Genomic DNA, 27275 nt, shown 5'->3' with positions numbered 1-27275 from the left:
GGAAGGGGTTGTCAGGCATAGGAACAGGCTGTCCAGGGAAGTGGTGGAGTCACCATCCCTGGAGGTGTTTAAAAGACTTAAAGACTTAGGGACATGGGTTAGCGCCAGAGTTAGGTTATAGTTGGACCCGATAATTTTGAGGGGGTCTTCCAACCAAAATAACCCTATGGGCATTCCTCGGCCGGCCGCCCGCGCTCAATTGCGCAGCCGCCTCCAGCCTGTGAGCACTGCAGCCCCCCGGCAGCGGCCAGGCCGCGGGGCGGGGCCCGCCAGCCCTGGGGGCGGGGCCCGGGCGGCAGGTGCCTCCCCCCGCGGTCACTGCAGGGCCGCCGCCACGTCAGGGGAGTTTCCCGACGCGGGGCGGGCTGGGACGGGCTCGGTCTTTCTCCTCCTCCGCACCCGGCACCCGCTGCCGGAGACGCTGCGGAAGGAGCGATCGAGGGAGCGGTGTCCGCTGACATGGAGGCCCGCTACAACCTCAAGAGCCCGGGTAGGCGGCGCGGCAGCCCGGCAGGCCCTGGCGGGCGTTACGGAGGCGGCCGCCGGCCTCGCCTGCAGGCCGCGGCCGGACGGGGGAACGCGGCCCTGCCGTGCGGGCTACCCGGGCCGCTGCCCTCGGCGGCGGGCGGCCGGGCCCGCTCGGGGGCTGCCGCGATTCGCGGGAGATTTGGGGCCGGTGCCGGGGCGAGGCGACGGTGGCGGGGCCGGCAGTCGCCTCTGGGGCGCGGCGGGAGCAGGTGCAGCGGCCGGGCCGAGGCGCGGTGGGGAGAAGGGATGGGGGCCCTGGGCCGCGGCGATGCCGGGGCGGTGGCGGCGTGCGGGCGGAGGCCGGCTGGGTCCGTTCTGCCTTCGCAGTGCGGTGGCGTTGGAAACTCCCTCCGAGCTGTGGTTGGGTTCACACACCCTGGCTGCTTGGTGTGTGTGCCCATGCTCTTTTGTTGGTTCGTGTAAACGTACCTTTGAACTTCTGTCTGGTGCCTCTGCCCTGTTCCCCTGGCTGCCACCTCCTTTCCGACTAAGTGCTTGAGGGGATGGATTGGCAATGCTACCTTAGTCTGTGTGGCGTAATTTTGTTTTACAGAAGTGTTACTGTACATGCACAAGTGTCTGGTTTTTTCATATGATTCTGTGTTAAAATTTATGCCTTATAACTCCTAGACTTCCTTTTGAGTTCTTGAAGTGGGAGAGATGCCTCAGGAGATGGAGGAGATGTCTTGAGAAACAGCGCTGGAAGGGAAGGTTTTGCTCCCTGGAAGGGGAACTGAGGTCAGGTTGAGTCTCTCCCATGGGGTGGTGTTGGAGCAGCAGCCCCTCACCTCTCTGCCAGGCTTTGCCTCCAGCGAGCTGTGTGGGCAGCCTGTTGCTGCTGGAGCAAAACTTCTTCCAGAGCTTGTAAGGCTAGTTGCGTTTGTGTATCAGTTGCTGTCCTGCCCCTGCTTTCCTCTAATCTGGTTTTGGGAACTAGGTAGTAGCAGCTTCATGTTATTATGATGAATAATGACTTCATTCTTTAATCACACTGTCCTATTACCAGCATGGGAGGTGAGGAAAAACTGAACATTATGATGACTTGTACTAACAAACATAAATGTCAGGCTTATTTACAAAACATGCCTCACGTGGATGGTGTATCCATTGCTAAACTATGTCTTTCACCATCACACCCAAGTTGCTTAACTGAAAGATGAGAAGAATCACAAAGCAAATGATGTACTTGTTATAGCTTAAAATATCAGGAAGAAAGACCTTTTTATTTAATTTTTGAGAGGCTAATTTTAATTTTGGATATGTTGCACATGTGAATTTACAAGGCCACAGGAACATGCTCACTAGTTGTGGTTTGCCACGTCATTGGAAATGGTGGTGGTGTGCTGTATGACGTGCTCCTGGGATCTGAGTGGAGAGGGCGAATATTTATGGTTTAATTTAGAAATGTTCCTCCCCTCTGTTGTTACTAGTCCCCCATGTTTTCAAAGAAAATTATCTTCACTGGAATTTGTTTTCAGCACCTGTGCCATCGCATAGCAAAATGAACCTTAACTGACAAAGCTTCATACAATGGATTAGTATTGCTTCCCAAAATTAAGCATGCTCTCTAGCATATTAATATCGTAAATTATTTCTTTTCTATAGCAGTGCTGAAAGTCTACAAATGATTTAAATCACTGTGATTTAAATTGCCACTTTCAGAAGTCACTTAACATCTGTGAAGTCTTTTATTTAAAAAGATGGGCAAAAAGGTATTAAATAAATATGAAAAAAATATTTTAAATAAATATTGTTTCTTCAACAGTTGTGGTCCATTAAAACAATTGATTGTAGTTATGTATAGGCATTGTATTTAGTCTGGCACATTTCTTGCTAACCAGGTAGATAAGCATATGCAATTATTTAATATTTTGTGGATGTTTTACAAATTCCTGTCTTGGTACGGTTACATGGGCGGTTTAACGATGATATCTTACAGTTGCCATTCAGCCGAAGGCGTAAGATGGAAATGTAGAATGCTCTAATATGGAGGTGGTTTTAATTAATGTAAATGCACTGAAATACATAAAACTGAATCCACCATGTCTCCTATTTCAGATGACTGTGTCATCTGTGGACTGAAGGGATGATTTTGGTAACTGAGCCCTCTAAGGCTTTAGAACTAGTAGCTGTCCTTGTGCCTGCTGTTGTTGTTGACTCGAACAGAAGGCAAACCAAGCTGCCGACCTTCAGGTCCTGGTCAGCTTTATGCATTTGGAATGCATTACCTTGAGACAGAGTGAAGAAAATAATCATTTTGTACCTGCATAAGAGGCTTCTCCCGTTAAAATCCGCTTTTGAACTCAAGCAAACTCTGTTTGCAGATGGTGACTTCTGTCTGCTCAATAGTTTTAAAGAGAGTGAATACTACTTACAGTTTTAGCTTAAGTTATTTTAATTATTATAGTAGGCTTTTCCTGAAATATCATAGAGGAAAACACATTTTAAATAGGATAATTTTGTTAAAAGAAACCTTTGTTTTTACTGATCTTACTTTTAAGCCAAATTCTGCAGCAGGGCTATGACAGGAGCTCAGGGCCTTCTGTGGTTATACATGGCTACATGGATCCCTCTTCTGTGAGTAGATGTGCTAGACCAGATTGATGAATGAGGATCAGTTAGGTGCTCTAGGCCCTTTCTTTTTTGTGTGTTTTCAAACAGACCATGTAAAGAGCAATATTTCTTCACAGCTTTGCCCTGCTGCTAATTGCTACTAGTCAATATATTCATCTTCCTTATCCCAGTTTCTCCAGCTAATGTTAGTTCATGCCAGTGTTTCTAAAGACAGTAACTCTCCACAACATGGAACATGTTGTTCCGCTGCACGCTGTGTCTGTGTTGATGAGAGGCAGCCCAGCTGGTGCTTTGGCAGCTCTCGCTTTACCACAGGTACACGTCGTGGCCACTGAAGGTCTGGGCTTGGCGAGGGTGGTGTGCTAAGCTGCTGCTGGTTCCTGCCAGTTACCCTCTGTACGGGCAAGCAGGTATGGGGGCATTCACCTGAAGCTGTCTCCTCACACCATCTATGAATATGGGTTTTTTTTTTTTTCTTCCTCAAAAGACCGTTAATTTTGGAAGGGAAAAGATTCCACAATTCAGGCTGCTTTGTATTGCCTCAATAAGGCAAAGCCTTTTAAGCTGTTGCTTCGTATTTTTATGTCTATTTTTGGCACATGTAGAAGGACAAGCTATTTTCTGTTGAAGGATTTAAAAATGGATTAGTCAATGTATATCAGCCTGCTACCATATGGCTGATAAACCTCTCCCATCAATATTAAAGCTCAGCTGACTAAAGCACAGACTAAAGCACATCTTCTTTGTGCTTCAGGAACATCCCTATTTTCTGAAATTCATAAGACAGCTACTTGGAATAATCTCTTTACTTTTTTTGCAAGAGCTGTGACCCTTAGCCTGCTGCAAGATCAGACACCAAATCTTGTAGTCACTCTTCTTGTAGTGACAGTCTCTTTCTTTCATGCAGGATGTTACCAGTCTTCTGAGCAGAGATTAGTGCACACACACTTGAAGAATTATGAACAGCTACTGACAGTGACTTACATAGAGACCACGAACAATGATGCATTTTATTTTGTTTTGGGTGGGCTTTTTAATTTGTTTTCAGCAGACTGCAAGCATTCCTATATAGAATTTGCCTAGTGAGAGCACTGAAGGACTGGGGAGAGCATGCAGAGGGAGGCATGGCATGTATGTCCTGTAGTTGCTGACCAGGGGTGATGCTTTTGGATCTTGGACACGCAAGGAACATAACATGCCAAGGTTGTGATCCTCTTAGCCATCATATTCAGTACGTTTACTGCTTTTTCTACAGACTATACCTCTCTCTCCACTCCTTACATTTTACAAATAAGAAGTATTCCTTGTCAACAAGCATGCACCAGTTCTTTGTTAATAAAAACCAGTTCATAGGAAATAGCCAGTAGGCACTGTGTTGCTTAGTACCTTCCCTGTATGAAATAGATTTTTTTTTAAAAAAAATAAGATGTTGAATAGGCATTAAAAATGATTAAAACTCAATACATTGTTTGTTCGTAGTATGTTCAACAAGCACCTTACATTTGGTAAGTTTTCTCTTTCTTTGTGTTGACTGAACAGTTGTTTTGAACTGTAACTGCAGGAAGAGTCCTGTACTTCCTGCTGCTCTGAGGGAAATGCGGACTAAAGGTCTGTCATTTCTGAGGTGAGAGGAAAGAGAGAATAGACTAATTAAAAGTTTTTTTTTTGTTTGTTTTATTTTCTCTTGCAGTTGTCAGTACTTTATATGAGTACAGGAGGCTTGTTCGTCTTGGGGGAAGAGGGTGTCTGAGACCCTGAAGATGTAACACAGCTGGCCTGTCTTTTGGCAAATGGTGTCTCCATTTGTTTTGTAGCAGAAGTCAAAGGAACTGTGAAACCAGATTTTAAAATAAAGCAATTTTGGAAGCTATGGCTGCCTTACACAGTTGTTCTGCAATTGCACATGTTGGTTTTGTAAGAACAATTGCTTTGTCACATGAGATCAGCATAAAATGGGAACTTGATGAGTGGAGAACATCACAGAAGCTGTCAATGATGAGCAACTTCATTGTCTCCGTTTGTTTTTATTTAGGCAGAAAAGTGTGGTTTCTCTGGTATGGAGAAACTGTTCCACACATCATGATGTTTAGAATAATGTTGAAACTCTAATAGATTTTGGTAGAGATGACTTCAAAATTGTGATGCAGTGTACTTGAGACTGAAGGTTTAACTCTTCCTCATTTTGCTCATTCCTCTGTCACTGGAGGATGTAGATGTGATAGGGTGATCGCTGACAGTATGGGAAGGATCATTAGCATTATGGGTTGCTTCCACTGCTGGCTTCTATGCCTGTTTATCTGTTGCTGAGTTGCCAGAGCAAAGATTTGGATAGCCTGCTGTCCCATCCTAGAGGCAGTAAGGAATGATTTGGAAAAGAGCTTTAGAGGAACAGAATATGTAGTATGTTCTCCTCATCAGCGGTTCAAGGACTTGTCCAACTGGAAATTTTATCTGTCTTCCAGAGATTTTGTTTTGGATGGATGTGACTAGGATGTGTGCTTTTTTTATGAAGAAAGACCACGTATTTTGGTCCTAATGAAACTTTAAATGTGGTTTTGATTCAAAATGAAGTGGCTATAAACTGCTATGCAAATATTTTGTGAAAATATAGTCACATTTTTTGTGAAATGATGTACAAACATATACAGGAAGTCAAAAATGTATTTAAAGACACATATGAACTCATAAGGGTTAAGAAAGGTGGAGACAAAATGAATAAACACATGGAATGCAGAGATAGAGGAGAAGAGCGTTAGTAATGTGGAGCTCACTTGAAGGTGTGGTAACGTGGGTTTATTCCTAGAGGAGGGACCATTTGATGCAATTCTGCAAAAGGGATTGTAGTTTTTATTTCTGGGTACTTACGTCTCGAGCTCCTTTTCCCCCTTTTACTGTTTTTAATTCACTAATGATCACGTATCATTCACAGCTTATAAGCTGTCCAGGAAAATCACATTCATAATGGAGTAGGTGACGCACACTTAGTTAGTGACACTGTGCAGGTCACTGTGAACCTGTTAAGAGTCTCTGAACGTTTAGATTTAATAAACCATTCTCTAGAGAGTACAACACTACTAAAAAATGTACCATTCTCCATATCAAAGAGCTGTAGTAAAAGTATTTAGTAACTCTTCAGTCTTCTATGACCCTTTGCTTTAAGTATGTTTTTTGCATGCTTTCATGACCACACCACTTAAAGTGATTTTTTTTTTTTTTACTTAAAACATCAAAGCTCATTGAGTGATGTTGTCTTACAAGAAATCCTGTGTACTTTACATACAAATTTAATCCTGACTTTTTTTTTTTAATTGTGTGATCTAGTCATTGTGCAGTCGAACTTGTGACTGTGATTCACTGTTATTTTTTCCCCTTACATGAAATTTAAAGTTACCTGTAGTAAACAGGATTTCCTTTTGAATGCGAATACAGGCAGTTTGTGTGAATGGGTTCCCAGATGCCTTGGGCTGCTGCAGCAGCTAGTGGTGGTGGTTCAGCAGGTGACCCTGGGCACTGTGAGTTCTGAAGTCGCTTGGTGGTTACACCAACCACGGGTCAGGCATTCTTGGCTCAGTGATCACATAATGAGTGGAGCTGGACAAACCAAAGCCAGCTAGATTTAAAAGGACTTACCCAAAATGTAATCCATGAGAAATGTGTCATGTAATTAAAGGGCCTTAATGCTTGTCTCAAATTGATTGTGTGGTTTCAATTTCTTTTTCTAATATTATTTTCTAATGTTTTTCCTAATTATAAATAATAGCATCATTAATAGACAAACACGTAACAAAGATGACTTGTATTTTACTAATAGCTTAAGTGGGCTTCATCCTAGAGAAACTTCTTATGAGTTTTACTAATTATTTGGAGCACCTGGATTTGAGAAGTAACTCACATCCTTACTTACGCTGTCTTGTCAGCAGAGCCATTGGAAGAAATTCCTGAGTAGACCTTTAAGTCTTATTTAAATGGAAAAAAAAAAATAACAGTCATTAAAAAATGAAAAGTAGAAAGCATCTGCTGCAGCAGTAGAGTCTGCCAGATTGTTTTATTCTTTTTTTTTTTTTTTTTTTTTTTGCTTTCCCTCAGTTCATGTGGGTAGCTGCGTGCAATGCTGAATTAGGGGGAGTGTGTTTCTTTTTCCATCTTGGTCTCTTTGGGAAATCGCAGTAACAGAGTTGTCTGCCTTATCCATGACTATTCTGTCTCTGTTTGGCTTCCTGATACATGTTCTCAGTTTTCTCGTGGTTACCCTTTTGTTTTAGGGAGGTGTTCACTCCTGAATTAGCTTACCTTGGTGCATGCCACTCTTCTTCTGAAGGCAAGTGTCCACACTTGTTGGCTGTGAAGTAATGCTGGGTCTGAAGCCATTTCTGGTCCAGCCTGCTTTTCTTATTATTCCATGTTAATGAACTGGCAAACCTTAATGCGAATGAAAGAGAAAAACTGTTTTTCAGTGGAGTCTGCATGCCGCTGCGTGTGATGTGACATTATGGGCTCTGCCAGGTGTTTGTTTGACACCTGCAAATTTCCGCAGAGTCCGTTTGCTTTTTGGGTTGTAAGAAATGAAATTATTGGAGTTTGAGCTGTTGCTTATAGCTGTCAAGAAGTGTGAAGGAGGAAAAGAACTTTTCACACTAGATTGAAATCAGAACTCCTCTGTGGGAAGGTTAGAGTAGCTTCTCTCACAGCATCATGACAGTGAGGAAAGCCCTGGAGTCTGAGCATGCTGCACAGGCTACAATCAGATGGTCATTCCAGGCTTTGTAAATCGACTACAGTTCACTTTCACCGTAATGGAAATGGGGCAGTGTTTCTCCTTCTTTGTAATTAGATAATTACATGAGTGGGAGGGGACATCCATGGCTTGAACTGAATATTGAAAATGGATTAGGGGAATCTATTCCTACCTTGTTGCATGAAGAGGTAACTGGTGCTTGTACTTTTTCCAGTAAGTAGGAGGGACTAAGAACCTTCCACCTAACCTTATTCGTGAGGAGCATCCTTGAATTTGTCTGTAGCTCTTATCTGTACTCTGCTTTTCAGCTGGGCTGAGTTCTTCATAAGGCATTAATGCATGATGCACATGAGGGCACCTGTCAGGACAAGTGATGTAACACAACTTACTAAAGGGGAAGGAAAAAGGATATACAAAAAAATGATGCTCGTGATTCTGAAATAGAAGATTGGAGAGGGTGACTAATGACTATCCTGAATTTAGGATAGAAGAATACCTGTGTGTCAACACTCAGTTGTAGGTTCAAATTACAAAGGCCCTGGGTAAATTTTTCTGACTGGGCATATGCTTTTTCAAATCTAGCATAAAACTTTGTCTCCTTTTAGTAGCAGTGTGTTGCTTTCTCTCATATCTTGTTGTGACCTCCTTTGGAATAATTAAGGAAGTAGTAATGTAAGTCACAGGAGGTGTCAGGGTAAAGCCTTTCAGCAGTTGTTGAAAAATGCACACGACGGCCTTGATGATAAAATATTGAGGTTATTAGTCTTGTACATCTTGTATTTAAAGTCTGAAACTCTGTTAATTACGCCTATGTTTTTCCTTTTGTCTTTGGTGCAATTAGTAATGTAAAACTGCTTTAATCCCGGTGTTCAGTGTTGAGAAACGGTGACTGTGCAACATAATTTTCAGAACTTTGTGCTTGCGTAACTCATTTAAGATTTATTCAGGATGAGTAATTTCTATTGTGTCTTGGTTTATTAACTCCAGTGAAGAAGCTGGGATGTGCTGAAAAAAAGTAGATGAAAGGAGCTCTGCAAGAAGTGTTTATGTACTTTTGTATGCAATGTGTATTAACTTTTCCTTTATTTTCATGTCTTTCTCTTTTTCAGCTGTCAAACGTTTGATGAAAGAGGCTGCAGAACTGAAGGATCCTACAGATCATTATCATGCACAGCCGTTGGAGGTTTGTTTCTCTATATGTTTGCAAGAGCTTGTAATTAGACTGTGTTATTAATATATATACTCTAAGTTCTCTATGCGTATGTATTTGAAATGTACATATTTAGATACTTTAAATATTGATTCAGTTCTTTTTTTCCTGCGATGGAAATCAGTAACAGAATTCTACTTCAATGGTATTGTAATTCCAGGTTGTTAGTGAAAGTACATTAAATCAGTTTTACATTGCACCTGAGTAATTTTGTCATGCAGGTGTAATATGTTCATTTCCCCTCATCCTTCCTGAGACTACATAAGTGCATTATGTTTAAGTTAAGCTTTTTACACCCAAACATGACGTCTGGCTCAGCTGCTTAGTTTTCAACAAAACACTTAAGCCTAGGTGATCTATGAGGATTCACTATTTTGTGTACAAAAAACCTGAAAACATAAAACGGTGTAATTCTGGATGCATTTTATTAGAGAATGCTTAGATTGCACTTCTTGAAGTCTTCTAAACACCCATTTAAACTTTTTGGGCTGAGAGGACATTGGAGTTCTGATGGTTCAAAGCTTAATAGAAATCTCTTCTGATTTTGCTGGAATAATGAAAAAGGCAATGTTCTGTGGTATTTGGTTTGGGAGTTTGATTTATCTGTTCACAGAAATGCATAGCACACTTAACATGCTTACAGAAAATAGCATGTTCTTGGATGCTGTAAAATATACCTTATTATCGACTAGTTTTTGTCTGTACCTTGTGTTTCCCCTTCTTGTGGCAAAATGTAAGGTTTAATTCATGCTATTGCTTGTAAATTACATGAAGGTCTTATTCCTTGATTAAAACAGTGGGTCGCTGGGAAGAAAACAGTGGTGGGGAAGAAAGGAAATGCTGGAAACGTTGACAGTTACCTCCCATCCTTGAAAAAAATTTTAACTATGTGGACAGTCCCAGCCCTGTGATAGCAGTGTTCAGCATTAGTTGAAGGATCTCATTCACTGACAGCAAGACTCATATGGACTCCTAACAGCAGCTGTTGCTCTGCTTGGAAATGTTCAGGAAGTTGTGGGCATCACGAGATCTGATACATAAAGCCACACACAGAAGCTCAAAGAAATAATGCTTAAAGAGAAGTTATTTATATGTCCAATGAAAATAACATTCCAGATTTCAAAGTGAACCTGTTGTGCACTTAGGGACAGTAGCTGTTTCAAAATTGTTTATGGAGAAGCGAAGAGGATGGGAATTCTCTGGGGTGAGAGTCAAAACCCTCTGACTTCGGTGTGGAAGGGACTTGGGGGGGGCTGTCATTAATGTTGCTTCTTGGAGTGGGTCTCCCCTCAATTCTCCAGAAATTATTGCTCACTGGGGCAAAGACCCGATTTTCCCTTAGTTGACTGTTTTCCATCTGTCTGGTAATAACACTCATGTCGTAATTGATCTAACTATAGTGAAGAGCTTGAGTAAAATGAATTTTAGGGTTTTAACAAAGCCAGTGTGTAAGAAAATTACCAGAAGCTACAACATTTTATCCTTTTAATCAGAATCTTAGTACTGTGTTTGTTGTCTTACTATGCATTTGATTTTGACAGTTGTGCACTGTTTCTTTAGCCTGTTCTTGTTCATTAAAATGGTGTTCAGTTGCCTAATTCTTTGACATACTCTTTTTTTCTTTTTTTTTTTTCTTTTTTTTTTTTCCCCCCCTCCTTCCTTTGGTGGCATTTTAGGATAATCTTTTTGAATGGCACTTTACTGTTAGGGGTCCTCCAGATTCAGATTTCGATGGAGGGATTTATCACGGGCGAATAGTACTACCACCTGAATATCCCATGAAGCCACCCAGCATTATTTTGCTGACGGTAAGCATGTTTACTGTTTTTTCCTTTTTTATGTGATCAATTTAACCATAGGTGTCTTGAGAGACTCTTTGCATTTAAGGTAATCTTATTTTTATAAGAAAGATGGCAGAGTAGAATCATAGAATGGTTTGGGTTGGAAGGGACCTTAAATAAAATCTTATTCCAGCCCCTCTGCCATGGGCAGGGACACCTTCCACCAGACCATGTTGCTCAAAGCCCCATCCAGCCTGGCCTTGAACACTTCTAGGGATGGGACATCTGCAGCTTCTCTGGGCAGCCTGTTCCAGTGTCTCAGCACCCTCATGCTGAAGAATTTCTTCCTTGCATCTAACCTAAATCTACCCTCTTTCTGTTTAAACCCGTTGCCCATTGTCCTATCACTGTGTGCCCTTGTAAAAAGTCCCTCTTCGGATTTCTTTTAAGTCCCCTTTAGGTACTGGAAGGCTGCTATAAGGCTTCCCTGGAGCTTTCTTAGTACAGTTAATGTTGCCAATTTAAGACCAGAAGTGTTCCAAGGTGACTTTGGAATACTATAATTGCCTGGGGCTTTGCACCTTATAAAAGAAAGTTTTCTCCAGGAGTAATCACGTTGCTGATGTGATTGTCTAACCTTCTGTTCTCGCCATGCACCCTCTTGGTCTCTCTTGGAGACATTGGTCACACGTAGGAAGGCAGACCTATGGTTTGGGGCAAAGACCCACATTTGCACGTAGTTTCATAGGGTTTTCATAGCATTTTAGGCTCTCTGCACGTGGTGTGTGGGTTACAGGAGCAACAGGAAAGCCACGACATCACACTGGGACGTGAGGTATCAGTTAAGGGTTTCTTCATGCATGAATAGAAGCAGATGGCAGACTTCTTTAGAAAGCTGAATGCCAGTTTTGTGAGGTTGGCAGTAATATGGTTATGAAGAATTGTTTGCATATAGATTTGTTTGGTGATGGTTTTTACAACTTGTACCAAAACCCAGGAGTTAACTTTCAGCATGTTTTATTATGTCCTCCTTCTTCCTTTGAAGGCCAATGGCAGGTTTGAAGTGGGGAAGAAAATTTGTTTAAGCATCTCAGGGCATCATCCTGAAACATGGCAGCCTTCATGGAGTAGTAAGTAACAATTATTTAGAAAATGTTACCTCCATCAAGCAACTACATCTTGAAAATGAAAAAAAAAAAATCATAAAGAATGATTGTAGTGGAAAAGAGACAGATTTTGAGGGAGTAAAAGTATCGGAGAACTTGAGAAATGTAAAGTCGTGAACGAGAGACATAGGAGGATTTGGGAATGGTATTTAATAAATGCAGCGTGAAAGAGTTGAGAAACTGTGGAGTGATGGTAAGCTCTTACTTATTTGGATGCACAAGCATTAAGAATCCACAGACTACTTACAATCTTTTTTTTTTAAGTTGTTCTTATGAAAATACTTAAATCCTATTAATTTGCCCTGTTTTTTTATAATCCCTGAACACAGCTTGAATATTGATAGAGGGGAGTCTGGTAATTAATTCTGATGCTGTACTTCTGAACACTCAACAGGAAAGACAACATGGTCTGAGTTCAGAATAACTGAGTGTTTTCTACCTTTTTAAAAAATTCCATTATCACAGAAATTGAGAGTTAGCACAATTTCTCCAAGTCAATATTTCTGTGTTTATATAATTTTATTTTGGTTGAGTGCAGTACTTGAATTATTTCTTTGGATATCAGTTGCACTTTTAAAATATCTTTGTAAGATCTTGGGAGTTTACTAGCAGACTACTCATCAACTTTTGTAAAGTGCCTTACATCTTTTTTAGTGTAGACAATACCCTATCTCTATTTTGTGGTACTTATTAATGTGTTATTTATTTACCCAATCTATGAGCAAAGTGTCTCGAATTCTTAAATTTCACGATTACGTAAAACAAAATTGAAAGACAGAGATTGTCAAAAGAGATGTTTTAGATGTCAGTTCTGTTATGAGCTGTAATTAGTCTTTAAGTAAGCTCCTTTCCCAGCGTGATGACATAAAAGGAACAAATTTTGTGGTTCATGGTTCATTGCATAAAAGAAAACCACTGAGCTTGTGTGCACTAAATTGCAGAATTCATGTCTAATAGAAAATGTGCACAAAAAGAAGAATGCCTTATGAATCCTCGTCTTTGCCTCCCTCCCCCCCATTTATATGTTAAATCTGCCCTACCTTTTTTCTTCAGAACTTGTTTTTAAAGTCTGGGACTGTAATCTTTATATTGAAGCAGCATTTTTGTGACAACTTACCTTCTCTGTGTTGGCTGAGGGAAGAATAAGGCCTTACCTTTCATTTATAATGTGAGATCTAAAAAATGAAGAAAGCCTTTCTGTGTATCAAAAAACCCAGTGCTGCTTGTATGAAGTTCAGGCTGTTCCTCTAGACAAAAATGAAGTTTTGCAGGCAGAATTGCAACTTTTCTATACCAAGTATAGAGTGAGTTGAAATAACAGTTTTCTGCAACCCTGTTTGTACCTCTGTTCTCCCATTTTAGTAAGAACAGCTTTATTAGCCATTATTGGATTTATGCCGACCAAAGGTGAAGGAGCAATAGGATCTCTAGATTACACACCAGAAGAAAGAAGAGCTCTTGCAAAGAAGTAAGCACTAAGTTTATTACTATAGGTACACATATATGTACTTCTTTTAGGGTAAGGCATTGAGTAGAAAGTAAGTCATTTCAGTCTGTTCTTTTGAATTTATTCCAAATATAAAAAAGTCCTGTGACTTGTATATATATATTTCTTTTTCTTGAACACTGTGCAAACTTGGAACTTATGGTCAAACAAAACACTTTGAGAGGGCTGTGTCCTTCCAGTGTTGTGTGGTCAAATTAGAGGTTTGTCTGAAATTCATGCCTAGAAATGTAATTAACATTGTGATATGGTGGTAATTGCAGTGTGGAGGGAAAATAAGTATGATGGAATTGACAGTAAGTGGGGGAGAAAACACCAAAACAGTGATGTATATTTCCCTTAAATAATAATGAAACAACAACAACAAAAATCTGAAGCAACTGCTTCTAAATTATTTTTAGGAAATTAACTTAAAACTAGATTTGTGGCTCTGATGAAGTAATTAGCTTAGTGGAGAAGGGGAAGGCAATGGATGTTGTTTATCTTGGCTTTAGCAAGGCTTTTGCTGCTGTTCCCCATACCATACACACAGAGAAACTCTTGAAGCACAGCCTGGGTGAGTGGGGACAATAAGGTGGATTAAGAACTGGCTCAGAGGACTGTGGTGAGCAGCACGAAGTCCAGCTGCAGGCCAGTCACTACTGGTGTAATCCAGGGGTCGATATGGGGCCAGTGCTGTTCGGTGTCATTAATGACCTGGACAATGGGGCAGAGCGCACCCTCAGCAAGTTTTTAGATGGTACAAATGTGGGAGTAGTGGCTGGTACATCAGAAGATTGTGCTGCTGTCCAGAGGAACCTCAAGGAGCTGGAAGAATCTCATCAAGTTCAACAAAGAGAAGAGCAAAGTCCTGCTCCTGAAGAGGATTAGCACCAGCTGACCAGCTGTAAAGGAGCTTGGAAAGGGTGGGTCCTGGTGATCATGAGGCAGCAATGTGCCCTTGCAGCAAAGAAGGCAAATGGTAACCTGGGCTGTGTTAGGAAGAGCGTTGCCAGCAGGTGGAGGGAGGTGATCCTTCCTCAGCGCTGGTGAGACATCTGGAGTGCTGGGCCCAGGTTGTGCTGTGTCTGGGTCAGGGTGCAAGCAAGATTTGGACATACTGGAGTGAATCTAGTGCAGTGCGACAGAGGTGACTGAGGAGCTGGAACATTTTTCTGAGAGGAGGCTGAGAGAGCTGGGAGAGTTCAGCCTGGAGAAGGATCAGGGGATCTTATCCATGTGTACAAATATCTGAAGGGAAGGTATAAAGAAGGCAGAGCCAGGCTTTTGTCAGTGGCATGCAGTGACAGGACAAGAAGCAATGGGCACATATTGAAACCTACAAAATTGAATCTGAATGCAAGAAAACGTGCTTTTTTTTTTCACTGTGAGTATGGTCAAAGCAGTAGCACAGTTTGCCTAGGGAGCTTGTGGAATCTCTATCCTTGGAGGTATTAAAAATGTAGGGGGATAATGACCTGAGCAACGTGCTCTGCTTGACCCTGCTTTGAGCAAAGAGACCAGACTGAATGATCTCCAGAGGTCCCTTCCAACCTTATCTGTTCTGTGATTATACTTACATGAAATCTTATACCTGTGGGTTTGGTTTTTTGTTTTTTTTTTCAATCTTTCTCCTTTCCCTATTGGGGAGGAGGAGGTACTTGAAAGATCATATCCCTATCTTACAAGCAAAGTTACTGTATTCCAAATTGCAACTAGGACCTTATTTTGCAGGCAGATGTGAGCTTATTCTGCTTATACTCTGAGCCATTTGGAAGCTGCCGCTTTCCTGTTAGCATGACACTGAGTCAAAGCTAATAAAACCTGCTGAGAGGCAGGGTTTTGGTCTTGCTGCTGTAGTGTCAAGGCTGTGTGGTTTCTCATTGGCTTGGAGACCTGCCCGCAGCAGCGTGTCCTATAGATAAATTACGTGTGCAAGAGAGCAAAGGGAATGGTCTTGCAGAAGCTGGAATTCCTGGATTTGAGGTGCAAGCTCCTGGATTCAATTTAGTGTTAGTAATAAGAGTGAGATCTTCATAATTTACAATTCTACTTCGCTGCGGATATAAAGTAGGTTTTAAAGTGGTAACATTATTAATAAAGTATAGATAATAGCAATATATAAGTTAGTTACTAACATTTTCCTAAATTACATGGTAGAATATGTATTTGTAATATAGATAATTTTAACATAATTTTTCAAGATAGTGTGATTTGGAGAGGGGGAAGTAATTTTAAGCTACTGGTCTTGATATCACTTGTCTTCCTGTGGATTGTTTTGCAAATAGCTTGTTTAAACAAATGCACAAGAATATTATGAGAACATATTTCGAAGCTATTCTAAGCTATGTCGTTTGTGGTCAGGTCACAAGACTTCTGTTGTGAAATGTGTGGCACGTCGATGAAGACAGCCCTCTTACCACTAACATCCGGAAGTGTGTCAAGCCAGGCGGACAAGGAGGCTAAAGAACTTGCCAGACAAATTAGCTTCAAGGTGAAGTAACAGTTCAAACTTTTAGCTCTGTTGTATAGAATTTAAAAACAAATATTGAGGAAAAACTTGTGAATTGCATAAACATTCATCCTTTCATAAACTTTCATCAATCACTATGTGGATACCAGTTTTTTTAGGACAGTCTGAAAGAGAAAAATAGAAGTCTATCTCTTCCAATGTGCCAATTAATAAATTGTGCATCTCAAGCACTGATTGATTTGCTTTAATTGCAGTGGTGAGTACTGTGTTAAGAACTGCTTAAGTATGTTGCTTTTACTTCCATGTTTTCAGTCACCAATAACTTGATTAAATTCTCTAGAGTTAGTCTTATCATAAAAGTTTCAAGGTAGTTTGGGCAAAGCTAACCTAATTCTTATTCCTTTGTGATTCCCCCCCCCCCCTTCTTTTGACTTATGGAAGGAATAAAACATATTCCTACAGAGAAATGGTTGCAGATTCTTTTGAACTGCTCTGCAGCTGAAGATACTGAAAGCTGAACTCTGGTATGGAAGTTGCTATTACCCAAAAATGTGTTCTCTAGCTTGTGTTTCAGTGAAAGTGAGATTTGTCTAGCCAAATACGTGCCTTAGAAAATTGCATGTCTTGCATGCACAGTATTGTTTTTCACTGGGTTTTCCACTAAACTCTGAAATCAGCTGCTAAGGAAGGCTGCTACGCATGAGGGCAGGGAACTACAGTGAAATAAATGATGACAATGTGGCATTGGTGCAGTATACATCCTCACTAAGGTCAGGGATGCTGATTTGTCCCCTTTTAATCACCAATGTTCTCTTAACACTGTCCTAAAGACTACTTTTGTGTGTGTATGTACCATGAGAGTTAAGATTCCCTCCTATGGAGCATTACTGTCAGTTTGGCAGTGTTCCTGTGTGATCTGAAATCTAGACATGTTGATGTGGTTTGGTCTGTGTGTAATAACACTTAGGAAAACACCTCAAAGTATCTTACAAAGATGAGGAGATATAGGGACAAAGTCTTAAAGCTGAGCTGCTCAGAGAAGCAATGGACTACCTGCTCCTGGCTTTTTTATAGTATATAAGGGTTACAAAGTGTAGGATTAATTTTTACTTAAGAACTGCTAATCTTCATCACAGAAATACTAGAAATATTAGAGGTGGGGTTTTAAAATTATTTTTTAGAAAGAGCTGCTAACTTACATCTCGTACCTTTTACAGTTTTAAAATTAAAGACTTAGGGACATCAATCTCTAAAGAGTATTGGTGTGTTTCATGTATCCACATACTTAATTGCACTTCCTAAAAACAGCACTCAACAAGGGAAAAATGAACAAAATCCTCAGGTTTCTACAGCCTTTTACAATCCATTGTGGGTTTCTTTACAAGGTATATCAGTTCCGTCCTCTAGTTGCACTTTCCATCCCTTTCTCAAATCAAATTTTGGGGATTTTTTTTTTTTAATTTAAACTTCCTGCTTCCCTGCGTTGCTTGACTTTATTATGTGTTTGACTGATAGGAGGCTGAGGCATTTGGTTGATGTCTTTGGAGTAAACTAATAGTATGAATTACTAGCAGGGAGTAGAATATTTTTAATCATTTTGATATAGTCCATGTCAATTTATGGGGTAAGATTTAATGTCAGATTGCTGATTGAGTGTATAATTTGAGAGTCTACTATCAAACATGCTAGCTATCTCTGCATTATCTTGATCCTTATAGAAGAAGTTTCCTAACTTTTTCTAGATGATCTTGGGATTATGAGAAATTATTTCATACCAGCATTAAGTGAAATGGTAACTTACTAAAAAATCCCCATATGTGGTATTGAGAAATGAAGGTTAAATTCAGGAGAAAAGATAGCAAACCACATTTGCTTATTACCATTTTCTTGCTTCTGTGAGCCTCCACCTTTGTTCCTGTCTCTTTTCATAGAGAACTACATTTTTGAAAGAGTCAGGATTACATTGACTTGAAAATTGTTTTGTTCATTTCAGGTGCTGTACACTATAAATTCCATTCCACTTAGAAGGGGAAAAAAAAAAAAAAGAAAAAATACATGACTAATAGCATACACATTACTGTAAAACAATATGATTTATCTACAAGTTGGCTATCACAAGGCATATTTTGTAGTAAAAATAATTCTCCACTCACCCTCATGATTACTTTTGAATATGTTGATCTTCTTTCCTTGATGTCTGTGTTCTCTCCAGCTTTTCTGGAAGCAGAGGTAAGGGCTGGAGAAAAGAAAGACTAAGTGATGAAAAAGATATTTTGGTTTTGGGAACTTTCAAGTGGTTTATTTGATTAGCATGACTTCAGTCTGGCATACTAGACTTGGTACTTTATGAACTAAACTAAATCAAATGTGCATTTTGTAGTGTATGTGTTTTATAGAGATTAACAGTAAAGATGAAATGAGCTCTTTTTGGGAAAATCAGAGGTATGAAGAGCAGTGGTGACAGGTTCTGGGGAACAAACTGGATGTGGGAAAGGAAAATTCAACCTGCACGTTGTCAAAGGCTGGAACAGGCTACTCGGAGAGGCTGTGGAATCTCCAGCTTTGGAGATACTCAAAACTCAGCTGAATGTGACTCTGCTTTGGGGAGAGAGTTGGACCAGGTAACATCTAGAGTTCCATTCCAGCCTAAAGTAGTCAGAATCCTGTGTTGCTTTCTTGCTGGTCCATATTTGAGTCATAACGTGTCCTGTCTAATACTAGAGTTCATAATAGTCAAGTGCAAAAGGAAAGCACTGTTTTCAGATTATAACTGGTTTTAAATCTTGAATTCATCTTCAGGTCGTTTCAGTGACATATTTTTCAGATTCTCCTGTGATCATATACATCAAGAAACGGAATTTAATTTCTTCAAACAAAATAGTATAATGAAATAATATTATCTTGTGATCTTTTCAGTTTGTTGTAACCATAACTAGTTGGTTTCTAATACACTGTTTGTATTTCTTACTACTACTACCACTACTTATATCTGCATTTAAAGACAGGGATTAGATTTGGAATTGTCATTTTTATAATAAATTGAGATCTAGATAGATGCCTTGGGAGTGGACCTGCTTGCTGATAAAAATTGATATGGTTGTGACTTCTTTTTTTAACATGTAAATTTTTAAGTGTTTCAGTTCAGGACTATGATGCTATGTCCTCTTCTGTTCCTAAGGGATTATTGCAGGCATATATACTGTTTTAACAAGAGGTTTGTTTGTGAACTTCTGTGCATTACTATTGATCTCTTGTCTCAAATTTCCAGAAGCATGAAGCCTAAATTCTGGGAATTGATGCTCATTAGACATTTTATACGTGCATACAAAGCAGTATCAAAGACTTGTATTTTTTTCTTTTGCTCTGCTTGTGCTGAAATTTAAATACTGGAAGCTGAGGTCTGTGTGGCTGATACGGTGTAGTGCCATATATAGGTGCACACTCTGGCTGTGAGGCAACTTCGGTACTAGAACCAGTATAGCCACATTAAATTAGCACTTGCCGGCGGTTACTTAGCCCTGCTGAGATACAGGATATATTAGTTCACTTGTAACAGTGGTAGTCAGCATTCACTTAAGGACATGAGAAACAGAAGGTTTAAAAAATGCTGTTATTTCTGGCATAATGTTGTCCTGGATCTTCTAAAGAATTTTCTTTTTTGCTCTACATCTGCACAATTTTGAATGTTATACCTATTATGTGCAAACAAATTTAAAATTGTTTTCTAAATTGATGTTTGCACAGCTGTAGTCTTCTCTAGTCTTATTTCTAGAGATTGAGAATTTCTTACACCTGTTGGTGTGTAATTGAAATGCATTTGACATACTTGATTGTTCAGTAAGTCTCATATTCTCCACACATTAAAATATGCATTCCAAAATAAGCCAAATATTTTTGGAGCCATTTTGAGCTTGTCTCTGAAGCGTACGTATGTACTCCTTGTAGGCAGAAGTCAATTCGTCCAGAAAGTCCAGTGCTGGGCCCTCAAACGTGTCGGGACTGAACCACCCTGCTGCTTCACACGAGCCCCAGCAGGATGGTGCAGCTGCAGCGTCCCAGGATCCAGCGGCTGCAACGGTACAGTCCACCTTTGAGTTTTATCAGTGCAGCTACAGGCGTAGTCTGGACATTAAATCAGTACAATTCAGCTCATTGGGGGCTTGCTTAAGAGAGTATGTAGTTCACCAATTTCTTCTAGATCTTCTGCAACCTTTTATATAAAATCTATTTGTAAACTTCAGCAAATAGTATGCTGAATCACTTTTAGAAATAGCAATCTCTTCACTTTCACTTCCTTCTCTTACAAACAATAAATAATGTTCTTCTAGCAATTCTTGTTCTCAGTAGTTCCTTTAACGTGTGCGTTAACAGTTTGTTAAAATATTACGGTGTCTGAATTTACCATCTGCATAATATATCAAAGTTTTTTGCAATAGAATTCTTAGCCAGAGACAAGAAAAATGTTTCAGTGATGATTTGTAGCTTTTCAATATTATTTAAGGGTATCTCACCTCTTAAGTAGATCTGACTAAAACATTCTTACAATTTGAAGTATGACACATCTTAATACTGCGAGGTGTAGAGCTTACATAATGGTTTCAGGAGTGACCGAGGCTTGGTGATGGGCCAAGGCAGCTGCTGTTGTGACTGTGGCAAATGCAATCTAAATTCACTGATAAATTGCAGACAAATCCCAGCTAAGCTGTGTTTTTTAGAGAGGATGGGGCAGCAGATCGTTTAAAAAAACTAAAACACATCAAATAACGTCAGACCATCTGTTGCGTGTTTGCAACATGTTTTCAAGCTATGTAGAAATATAAACATGCTAATAGCATAGTGTGTGGTTTTTTTTCTTTCCTCACAATAAGGATTTTTCCAGATTGTTCAGGATTTAATAAACCGTTTTATTTTATTCTTCTTATTACCGATCCTGGCTAATATAGTAGAACTAGCCGAAATGCCAAGGCATTGCTAGAAAAAAAAGACTCATTTTTTTGATTAGTCTCATTTCTAAGAAATTTCTTTTAATCAATTATGCTGATTTCATAAGTAATGATTAACTTCATTTTCAACAAACAGTCCCATGTGAAATGTGACCTTTAAACATATGAATGTGTATAAAACTATATGTGATAAACTATAAATGATGAAAAGTGGATTCCTGTTTTACAGGGATCAGACTGTTGCACTCATGATTGTTAGTTTGAGTTTGAAGCAATACGCATGTTTCTGAGCTGCCACATTTTGAGTGTTAGGGGTTTTCTGGAGCCACTGGTGAATGAAAATTTACAGCCATACAGTGGAAGAAAGAAATGTCTAAAGCCAGTGAAGAATGGTCTTACAAAACACCTCTGGCTGGACTACTTCTGACAATATACATATCTTCTTTTTTTATGATTTGTAGTAACTGTTGATGTCTACTCAGGACATAGTAATGGTACATTACTCCTGTTTGAGCATTCAAATTGCAAGTAAAATTGCTGAAAGTTGGCTTGATAAAAATAATTGCCCTTAGCATTAAGAAAATGAGATTCTTTCCACATCTAAGCAAAAGAATGTTTTTGAATGAATATATTGTAGATACTGAGGTTGTACTCGGGTCCAGAGTAAGTCACCTACTGTGCCAGTGGTCACCTAAATGTCGGTACCAAACTCTCATCGCAGTCCCTGGGACTGGTTGGTGGAGGCTGGAGGGCTCTGCAGCTCCCCAGGACGTGGAGGTTGGTTGACACTGTTGCTCGCTCTGTCCCACTAGTTGCACTGATTAACTCCACATAGACTATTATGGGAGCCTGAACTCCTACCATGGCTGTGGCAACCTACATTTAATGTGTTGATGTGGAATGGTGTCCCACCTTGGTGCTTATAGTTGATGAATAAAATTATAATCCTTACCAAGTATCAAATTGACAAGCTAAGAAGTGTGGTTAAGACTTTTTTTCTGATAGCTGGGGAATACATTAAACCTCAGTATAACTGTTATTAAACAATATACTGTAATAATGTCCTGCACTCATATACTGGCTGGATGAAGTGTTGGAATGAGGGATAAAGAAATAAACAGTGTAACTGAAGTCAGCTAGTCTTGAACTGATGAGGGAGGTTTCTATGAGAAAATGAGACTGTGTTCTGATACATGGGATTTATAGAAAGCCTTGCTTTTAATCATATGTTCTGAATGATGTATCGTTAAAAAGTGTTTCCTTTTATCACTATTAGATGGTGTCTTAAGTTTTGTAATAGTATGCCAGTATTTTTAAATGTCTTGCCAATTGGGGGTGCTTGGCCTGACTTTGATTAATCACACAATATACATATTTCTTATTAGCCTTTAAGTTGTGCTGTGTCAAACTTCAGCTGTTCTTCAGCTGGAAGTTATATGGACAGCCAAGTATTTCCCCTATCCTTGTATCTTCTTATTTCTGTGTGTGTCTGAGATCATGAGTGTAACTGCAAGAGGCTTCAGTAATCCAGAGGATTTATATGGTTCTGAGTTCCTAGAGTTTGCTGTAATTTTTTAAAACATCCCTTCCAAGATGATTATTTAGTACTTCCAGCATTCTGACAAAAATGTTTAAAATAATGGCCTGGATACATAAGTGATGCAGTGAATGCTACAGTTATTCAGTGGACTGAACATAGTACAGATTTCCTTACTTGTATTTTGTTATATGGTAGGACTTTTTGTTAATTCTAATACATGTACATTTTATTAAGCTAGCCTTATTTGTCAAGTTCTCATGTCTTTGGAGCAAAGTTTTCTACCAGTTCTGACAGTTTTGGAAGTTTCAGAAATAATATGACATGTAAAGTGGATATTGAAGAACTGTGAAGATCAGATGATAAAGGTGGCTCAATGTAGCTCATGTTATGTATATTTTTTTTAGTCTATTAAGCCCTCATTCCCAAAATTTCCAGTATGGTTTTGCAGAAATGACTTAAAATTGGATGGAAATTGTGAGGTGTTGCATTACTCTAAAAATCTTGACATTTTTGCCTAAGGAGAATTTATAAACTTGCTGTTAAGTGAAGACAAGATTGTAGTTGGTTTTTTTTTGTATTTATAATCTGCCATTTTTGGGATTCTTAATAATTAAGTTTTAAATAATATACACATCTAGATAAATATATTTTTTTAAGTTACACTAGCATCTTGTCCCAAATTTATATCAGGTATTGATGATTCCTTTCTTATCTAACTTGCTTCTGCATGTCTGCTAATAGTTGGTCATTGATGTTGGGAGTCCCAAGGCAGTGGATTAGCTCAGCTTTGGGTGAAGAAGCCTTGCAGTTGTCAGTGAGGTTTCTCTTGAATTACAGCTCTGTTCATGTCAGTGTGTGGCACCTTGGCTCATTCAGAACATGGTCTTTGTTTTATTTGTTTGAATTTCCAGTGGTGGGAAGAAACCCAGGTGTGTGTAAGCATGAAGGATCAGAAATATTTCTAGACTCCTTTTTAAATTCCTTTTTTTTTAAGTTGCTTTAAGAAAAATAACACTCTGCCTGCTGAATTTGCAGTTATTGCTTCCTGAATTCACCTCTCTCCCTCTTTCCCTTTGAAAGATGAGGGTGTAGGTGAATCTGGGAACTTAATTTTCAAAGGCTTGGCCTCTCTAGGTCTTTATTTTCCTTGGCATGAAGGACTTTCAAGTGGGTTCAGTATAAAGCAGAACGGTTTTCATTTGCAATGTAGTGGAAATCACGGCAAGCTGCTCGTGGTGTTTTTGGCTGTCTCTGCTGGTAGAATAAATATTTGAAAACCATTTTTCTTTGAAGCTACCCAAGCTGCTTGCTTGTTTAGGCAAGAAACCTGTGTAAACAGGCAAGTTGTCAAATGCGGTAATTATGTCAGTACTTCCTTGCTGATAATAAACAGTGGGAAATAGTAATGATGAGGAGGTAAGAAAGGAAGGTCTCTTCCCTGGGCGAGTCAAATCGCTGACTAGGTGAAAATTTGGGAGATTCTCACATGCGGAATATGTGGCCAAAGAGTCACAGGAGCAAGTACTGTCTTGTGGGTCATCAAACCTCATACACAGCTGAGGACATTCCCTGTCTGGCCATGTGGAAAGGGTGTCTTTCGTGGGTAGAGTAGCTGGCCAAAACAGCGCTTAGGGTTACAGATATTGTGTCCATTAAAGGGCTTTTGCTTAGAAGCAAATATAAAATGTCCAGACTTCTAGTTTTGTCTGCTGTAATGATAGCATTTTAGAAGAAGGGGGCAGGAGGGAAGCTAACTCTGGAGAAGAGTTGCAGGTTTCTTGTGAGTGGGAATACTGAGAAGTGAAAAGACGTAAGTAGCTCTGACAAATAAACATTTTTGACAAAGTTAAAATTTAATTTCCAACAACTGTGCTGTGTTACTGGTTTTAATATTAAAAAGTTGGAAATGTGAGCCTTTTAGTATCGCAAGCAGGATTAGGCCAGTGGGATATCACAACCCATAGATTCAATCTTACAACCTGAAAAACTATTTTCTTTAGAATAGTACTCTGCTGAGCTGAACACCAGTTGCTAATGTTTATTGTAGCAGTTTGACCAGTAGAGGGCAATAATAGGTATGTACATCCTTAAGTACAGTGCTCAGTAATGCCTGCTGGAGTCACTTCGGTGCTTGGTGTTCAGGATTTTTGTTTTGTTTTGTTTTCCAGTGTTAGTGCTGGTGATGAGAACAGGCTTTTGGACCCAGCTGGCCACAGGAATCGGTGCAGCATTGCTTAATTATGGTTCTCTGGACTTCTTGCTTGCTTTCCCTCTCTAACTTGTTTTCCCTTCAGTAGAGGTGACATTTACAAATCCTCAGAGACATAACTGCCTGGAGAATTATTAAAGATTTCTTGAACTGCAAAAAGTTAAGCAAGTTCTAGCCCAAGATATTTGAAATGTCCTGATTTGGAACCAATCTAGAATTCAAATATTTGACAGACTTTCTTCAGACATTTCCTGTCCTTAGAACTGCTAATTTGCAGCTTGAAATAGACTTCTCAGGATAGTGTATGGACAAAAAAACGATGGCTATAACACCTGTCACTAGTAATTATGAGATAGTTATCAGGGCTTCAAGTGTTAACAATTATCTGAAGGGTGCATTTTAGTCCTAATGGCTTTATTCCTTGCTGGTGTTAGGCACTGTTTTGCCTCACAGCTCGTCACGTTTCCTTTTCAGGCTGAATCTCAGAACAGCGGCGCAGCGGCCGGTCACGAGCAGCCGCCCCCCGCAGCCCCCAGCACGTCGCTGAGCCCCCGGCAGCGCCGGGCCCAGCAGCAGAGCCGGAGACGGGCCCCGTCCTCGGCCGACTTCAACCGGGGACAGCAGCCAAGGGTCAACACCAACCACACGGGATCAACCGTTCTGATCGTCCTTCTCACTTTTGCATTGGCAGCTCTTATATTTCGTAGGATATGTTTGGCTAACGAGTATATATTTGAGTTATAAGGTTGTTTGTCGTGACGGCGTTGAACATTCTGTATTGGGTATGACGAGAACTGTTTACAAACGTTACTTTTTGTATTTACGCTTAAATTCTTATGAATGTTAATGTACCTACAGATACATTGCTTGTAAGAAAAGCCAAATTGGACTTTTAACTACAACAGGTGTTAACTGAGTACCCACTAGATACTTGGAGACAGTGCAGTAACATCAAGGCGTGTGGGAGGGGAATCAATCTCAGAAAAAGACAACTTAGAAAAAGTGGCTGATTCACTTTTTTTATGGAACATAAATGCAATTAATCACCCCATCTCAGTTAGTGTAAGATTTTACATTGGAGAAGGAAACTTCTATGTGTTTGTGTCCAGTGAACTCTTTATTTAGAGAGGATACGGTTTTGTAACCACTTTTATTTACCGTGACACATTTCTGGAGAGGGAACACATAGGGATTGATTGTGATGCTGCTTTGTGTGATAGGGGCAAAGGAGTAGGGGAGGAAAGAAGGGGCCAGAAAACTACTTGCATTATTCTTTATCTTTTTTCTTTTTAAGAAAAATTGGATAATATTTTGCAAGATTTGAATGTCCTCTTCTCATACTCTCAATTGTATGTCTTGTTTGTTTTTAAATTTGAAGATGATATAAAAGATGTCTTTTCTTGCAATAGTTATAAATATGTAATATAATTATTTACCCGGAGCTGTTGTCTTTTAATTATACCATAAATATACATAATATGTTAAACTGCTCTTTCATATGTGGTTTTATTTACTAAAGAAAATTTAAACTTTATTATACTTAAGCTCTCATATATATGAACATACTTAAGAGAAATATTTATTAAAATCTTGGTAGTAATAAAGAATTTCAAGCCAGTCTTCGGTTATATTTCAAGTATCACATGGACTGTTTTGTTTAAGTTATTTTATTTTTTTTTTAACCTAAAATCTATATTGGACCCAGAGGCTTTCTGCATTATTAATTTATTAAAAAATAAACAATTGGTAATATTAATGAATGCTGTGAAATCACGTATACAAGCAATAGACTTACCGTTCTGAGGGTTTTGAGAGGTTTTGTCTGTCAGTATTTAAGTATTACAAAAAGCAGAAGAAAGTCATCAGCGTGATAATTTTCCTCTTGTGCTGTTGTTCAGATTTCAATGTATTGTAGCATGTTTATTTCAAGGACAATGAAATTTAGGTAACTCATTTTGTTGCTGTTGAAGATGATATCACTGTCTTAAGCGAGATTCTCATCCTGTTTCTCAGCAGTATTTATCAAACTACCTACAGCTTTCCTAAATTTTGTTAATTATAGTATGTATCAGTGTTTTGAAATATTAAAGTAGCTATAATGACTTCTAAAGTAAGGAAAGCCCATTGTGTGTCTAAGGGGGATGTGAAAATTTAAAAAAACACAAACCAGTTCTTTTATAGCACTTCTTGTAGACTTGATAATCTTGTTTGCAGGTACAATGGAACAAATATTCAAAAATAGTTTAAGAAGTTTGGATGAAAGTATGTACCTTGTTGAGCAATTACTCACATTCTACTGCAACATAATTTGATGTCGATACTGATTATGTTGATTGATGTTTTTACCAACTTTGTATATTTATTTCATTTAAAAAAAATACAAAACCCCACCTGAAAACACAAAAACCCTCTCTTCATCCTCTAGCTTCTAAAATAAAAGTACCGTGTTTCTTAGTAGGTAAGTTGCTGCGTTACCTGTTCTGTTCAGGTATCGCAAGCCTGGGCTTGCAGAAGAAGAGCTCTGGCCAAGGTCTGACCCAAAGGGCAGCTTTGCTGGGCTTAGACTTGCTCACTCCCCTGGGAGCTTTGCCCTGGACTTGCTTCTCCTTTCCTAGAGACTCGCTAGTGGGCCA

At 39.4% G+C, this 27275-nt stretch overlaps 1 protein-coding gene and 1 long non-coding RNA gene across 5 annotated transcripts; both read left to right on the top strand.

The window, feature by feature from the left end:
• Positions 1-307: 307 nt before the first annotated feature.
• On the top strand, positions 308-27096 carry UBE2J1 (ubiquitin conjugating enzyme E2 J1). 4 transcript variants are annotated; one of them, XM_065059632.1, is made up of 9 exons: positions 319-490; positions 7365-7420; positions 8947-9020; positions 10724-10855; positions 11874-11958; positions 13357-13462; positions 15842-15971; positions 19896-20027; positions 25117-26133. In XM_065059632.1, exons 3-9 carry the CDS (start codon positions 8961-8963, stop codon positions 25384-25386), a joined length of 915 nt encoding a protein of 304 aa, XP_064915704.1. In that variant the 5' UTR covers positions 319-490; positions 7365-7420; positions 8947-8960; the 3' UTR covers positions 25387-26133. The 4 variants fall into 4 exon arrangements, with proteins under 4 accessions (XP_064915703.1, XP_064915706.1, XP_064915704.1 ...); XM_065059633.1 differs by lacking the exon at positions 7365-7420 and adding an exon at positions 1159-1266; XM_065059631.1 differs by lacking the exon at positions 7365-7420 and having other exon boundaries at positions 308-490; positions 25117-27096.
• Positions 1273-7112, top strand: LOC135579199 (uncharacterized). The gene is made up of 2 exons (XR_010471866.1): positions 1273-3512; positions 4793-7112. It is a non-coding gene; the product is annotated as an uncharacterized LOC135579199 (long non-coding RNA).
• Positions 27097-27275: the final 179 nt, after the last annotated feature.

This window comes from Columba livia, chromosome 3, assembly GCF_036013475.1.
Source record: "Columba livia isolate bColLiv1 breed racing homer chromosome 3, bColLiv1.pat.W.v2, whole genome shotgun sequence".
In the NCBI taxonomy this organism is placed as follows: Eukaryota; Metazoa; Chordata; class Aves; order Columbiformes; family Columbidae; genus Columba; species Columba livia.
The sequence above is the reverse complement of the archived record's forward strand: the minus strand, read 5'-3'. Positions and strand labels throughout refer to the sequence as shown.